This window comes from Choloepus didactylus, chromosome 5 (assembly GCF_015220235.1).
Source record: "Choloepus didactylus isolate mChoDid1 chromosome 5, mChoDid1.pri, whole genome shotgun sequence".
NCBI lineage: Eukaryota > Metazoa > Chordata > Mammalia > Pilosa > Megalonychidae > Choloepus > Choloepus didactylus.
The window spans coordinates 130,439,186-130,444,259 of NC_051311.1; the positions used below are offsets into that span (position 1 = coordinate 130,439,186).

The window sequence follows — 5,074 nt, forward strand, 5'->3', positions numbered from 1 at the left end:
ATCATCTGTTAGTTATTCATTGAGCTATACTTCATGGCACGATGGAGTGGTGAGGGCAAGGAACGCACTCCTCACCGGGAAAATGCTTAGATACAACAACTGTGCCCATTCTATTTTTCTTTCTCTCTCTCTAATGTTGGGGGGCAGGGATGTCCATCTGGGTTCATTTCTGAAGGTTGCTATGGAAAACATCCATTTACATGCACTTTAAATATTTAATTTTAAAAAAATTTTACAAGTGAGGAAATGGATTTAGATAGTCAAACAGCTTGTCAGGTTTACCTTATTCTTTGATGAAGGCTGCTAGCATTTGCTAGAAACCTAGTCAGTATTTATGGTGTTTCTATGTGTTCAGCTCAGCTCCAGGAATTCTCACAAATTTGTGAGGAAATATTTAACCCAATGGCTGCGTTTTATTATTCAGACCTATTTTCCGTTGGTAGAGAGGTTGTACTAAAAGTTTTGGTGAATGGGAATTTTAAAAAGACTAAGTGGTAAAAGGATCCATTTGCGGGTCTGATGCATCTTCCTTTCACTTACTAGACATTTTTTGGGTGAGATGCAGCGTACTACTGGGATGATGGGGAGGTATCCGTGAGGAGAGAGGAACTCTGTGGAACTTGGGGATGAGCAGTTACCAACGTAATCAGCAAGGCCCCATGAATGAATGACACTGAAACTAAATTTGAATTGTGATGCATTTGATATATTTATTTTAAGGTCTCTCAACTGTTTGTGTTCTATATTTTTAAATTATGTAGGCTAAATTCTGACACATTTCCCTCCAAAATGAGAGAAAATAAGAAATACTAACTAAATATGTCTCTGTTATTACTTTCTGTCCCATGTTCTGATGGGACATGCTCACTCTTTGCTGAAAAATTAGAAAAATAAAGCCAATATAGTGAGTTTTAATAAAGTAATACATTAATTTTCAAGGACTCACCTGTATTGTAAGATCATGTCCTTCCTCTTACTTTTCCTGTTTTTTTATGGAATTATGGTAATAATAGATGGTAACTATAATTTTTAAATGCATTTACTTGGTAAAATAAAGTTTGCAATTGTCTTTATGCCCTTCATTTCCTCCAAACCTAGGAATCACCCCCCTAACTATGGGAAAAGGGCAGTTCCAGCTTGAGCCCAAGGCAAGTTCTGTTTATTGAAGAGCAGATTATCAAATGATAACATCAGGACCAGTATAAATTTAGGCCAACTTCTCTAATAAGCAGAGAGCACTAACAAAAGGAAATCTATTGAAGGTTTTATTTTTGCTTTTTGAGAGAAATTTATAAAATTACAGAAATAAATATATGTTAATAATGATGGCTATAAAACATGTAAGGTATGCTGAGTATCCTCCTAAGCATTTTACATGTACTATACATTTAATCATCATATCATTCTTATGAGATAAGTGCTAGTATCTCCATTTTACAGGTGAGGAAATGGACTTAGAGAAGGTGATTTGCCAAAAGTCAAATAGCTTGTCAAGTTTTCCTGTTTTCTAGGCTTTGTTCCTAACCAATTAGAAATATTCACAAATACATCAAATATTTCAGTTAGGTGATACAAATTGCCTCTCACACTTTTAAGTCTAATCTAGAATAACTAGTTTTTATATATTGGGCACCATATTTAATTTAATCCAATTCCCAATTAGCTAATTCATTCATTCATTGATAATCCAGCAGCTATTAAGCTCCTCCTATGTGCCAGGCACTGGGAATATGGTGGTAGACAAGGTAGATATGGTCCCTGTCTTTATGAGGATCACCTGAGGGGACAGATTATAATATAAATTACTCAAATAATTGTATGACTGCTGCTTATGAGGGCCTCAAAGGAGAAGTCAAGGGGCAATGAGCATGTTTAGTCAGAGTGGCTAAAGAAGGCCTGATATGCGTTCATATCATTGTAGTAGGAATCTTACTGTTTGTCTTGACAGGGATGAGATCATGGCCTGGGAACTGAGATTGAGGTCATAAATCTTAAACAGAAAAATTTCCACAGCTATTATCTATTCCTATGCTTATGAACTTTTGCCAATACACATAGGTTGATTTACCCTGATGAACTGTACCAGATTTTTTTCTTCCATCCATAATTTTGCATTAATAATTGAAATCCTGGGGCACAAACTTTCTTTCTAGATCAACAAATCCATCTTTGTCAGGGTCTACTTTTTGACCCCAGGGCTGTAGGAACTTTTCAGCATTTTGTCCAAACTTCTATCTACCAAAAACTGTAAGGTGGCTGTCCCCCATTAGTGAAGCATTCTGATATTCCTTGGGGATAATAATAAAATAATATAAGGAAATAAATGCAGTTAATAAATGTGACTAAGTAAAAATAGCATGTAACTAAACAAGCAGACTCAGAATTCCACTTGACCCAGTTTTCATCTTTTAGGAAGCAAATTTTAAATGATCTGTGTGAGCTAGTGTCCTATAATAATTGTCCTGTAAGGTCGTCTTTTTTGCATTTAGAAAATTAAATTGTATTTATTTACTCTTCATAGGTGAAGTATACTGTGTAAAATTCAAACAGTACAGTAGGGTGTACAGTGAAATGTTTCCCTCGTACTCCTTACCCCCAGCCTTCTAGGCCCCAACTCCATCTCTTTTATATCCTTGAGATATGTGCAATGCTTAGATAAACAAATACATAGATATATAAATGTTTAATGTAAAATGGAAACATGCTCTGCTCTCTACCTTGCTTTACTTTTTTTTTTTTTTTTTTTTTTTTTAAATAAAGGTGGTTTTATTATAAAATTCCAAATGTGTGTTTTAAGGACAGTTATGGGAATACTGTATAAGAAGAAACATGTCTCCATAATCTGAACAATCTCATAACAGATTTCATATTGTCCAAGGAATGAATATTTAAAAAAACATTCTTCTTTTCAGGTCAGAAGAGTCTTCAGAGCACCATTATTTCACTAGAAGATGGTTTTCATATCAGAGTTCATCTCTGGTCTTTTTTCTATGGCAAGTGCAAGGAAAGAGGTCATCCTCTGTCTGTGGTTCTACCCTCTTCATACCCTCTCGGATTTTCGGCTCAGTCACTTGTAAATTGGCGTATTCCTGGAAAAGTTTGAAATAATAACAAAATATGTCATCACCCATGAGATTATTTCTTGCAAATTCTTGTCCTGCTTTGGCTATATTTTTTGCCTCCTCATCATGATCTTTTGCCCATTTAAGTTTTTCTAGGAGATCACTGAGGTTACTTTTAACGGGAATATAGTGTTTCCAGGGTTGCAGCTCATTGTAAAAGTGTTCATAGTAGATGGAGTCCTGCTTCAGCACAACACTGTCGCCGACTAGTAGATATGGCAGGCGATATGCTGCTACAGTGCCATCGATATTTATTTGATACTTATGCTTGAAGAAATCAAAAAATGAAATGTGTTTCACAATGGGACCATACAGACTTTCATCATGTTTAAAGAAGAAAAAGTTGGTGAAAGCAGCGTCTATGAGTTCTGGGTGTTTTCTACTGAGTTTAACCAGCTCGAGTCTCTCTTTGCGGCTGTCTCGCCCTCTCCATACAGCTGTGGAGTTTTTGTTTTCCCAAGGAGGTCCTGTGTTAGCTTGCACAGACATCATATCCAGACTTACTCGGCCCATTGTTTCTAGAACTGAGTCAGTCAAGTCGTAAGTAGGCATCACGATATCTTTGGAATCTGTGGAGCCACACCAGGAAAAGATTGGATGGATGTTTGAATTGGATTTCTTTTTTTCCAAAGGCCAGTCTCCCAAATTAACAAAAAACTCAACATCTGGCATCTTTACCTTTCTAGTCAAAGAGAGTAGTATAGCATCCATAAAAATTCTAAAACCTACATGTTCACCATGAGTCTTGATATAAATCTTGTTATCCTTCAAGGTGTAGTGACACAAACTTTGTCTTTGTCCAAATCTTTCTGGGATTTCTACTGCAATCTTTTCTGGATTGATGGTAGGGAAATGTGCCAGATCTTTCTGAATCTGAGTAATGGTTCCCGGGCAGTTCATTTCTCGTAGCCAGGCTGCACTATCTTCCAAAGGGCAGTCACAATTCTCATGGTAAACCGGCCTTTTTAAAATATATGGAGATCTGGCCACATGTTGACGTTGGAATGTAACTTCTACCTTCAGATTTTTGTAGCTTGCATACATTCTGTATCTTACTATGAAGGATCCATCCTTTCGATCTAAAACCTGGACTCCAACTCTAGTGAATTGCTCATCTGGTGCTGAGATTTTAACCTGGAACACCTTTTCTCCTGGAGAAGATGTGAATTTATTCCCTGATGTATCCACCGCCTGAATATAGAAATAGCGGGCGGGAAGAACCACATCTGCTTTTAATCCAGGTCCCCATACTTCGCTCTTCTCCGGGCTCAGTCGCTTCTCTCCGCCGATCTCGGCAGATGCAGCAGTAATTGTTTCTAGAAAGAAGCAGTAAAGCAGCAAAATGCTAAACATTTACAAGATGGACTCTCGAAAAGATCCAGGGATAAAGTGAACGATGTAGACAGCACCAGCCGCAGCTTCGGCAGCTTCGGCAGTAGCACGTTTGCCAATCACAGCAGCAAACCTGGCTCAAATAAGTGTTGTTTAAGGTCCAAAGCAAGGCGTGCGGATCTCTTGCTTTCTTCCAAGAAATCACAACCAGAGGGCTGGCATGTTCAGGTTAAGGATGCTAGGTGTTCTGCTAAAACAGACCAGAACCACGCTGCTCCTCGTTCTTGGGACAAAGATAAACTTCTGCTACTTCTGCAACCCGAGCATCATTTGGGGGCGAATCAGCCTCAGGTTCCAGTCCAAGGTGAAAACCAAGGAGATTGGTTCGAGTGTCAGGGCCCCGGTTTAGTAAGGCGGTCTCCAAGTGGATGGAGGAGTGGACACGCGTCCGAAGCGCCGCGGGCTTCTTGGGATATGTAGTTCGGGATAGAACGAGCGGAAATCCTGCCAGGTTTTACCCATCTCTCAGTGATTTATTTACTTTTCGAAAACTGTTTTCGGGGCACGGATAAATATTACAGATGCTCAATAGCGGGACACGCAGGTCTGGAGACACAGCT

General features: G+C 38.5%; 1 protein-coding gene across 1 annotated transcript; it reads right to left on the reverse strand.

Annotated features, from left to right (window-relative positions):
- Positions 1–2,766: 2,766 nt before the first annotated feature.
- LOC119534987 (protein O-glucosyltransferase 2-like) lies at positions 2,767–4,843 on the reverse strand. The gene has a single exon (XM_037837518.1). The coding sequence runs from the start codon at positions 4,473–4,475 to the stop codon at positions 2,964–2,966; it is 1,512 nt and encodes a 503-aa protein (XP_037693446.1). The 5' UTR covers positions 4,476–4,843; the 3' UTR covers positions 2,767–2,963.
- Between the last annotated feature and the right edge of the window lie 231 nt (positions 4,844–5,074).

Coding starts and splice junctions, on each gene's coding strand:
- LOC119534987 (XM_037837518.1), bottom strand. CDS start 4,475: ATGTTTAGCATTTTGCTGCTTTACTGCTTCTTTCTAGAAACAATTACT.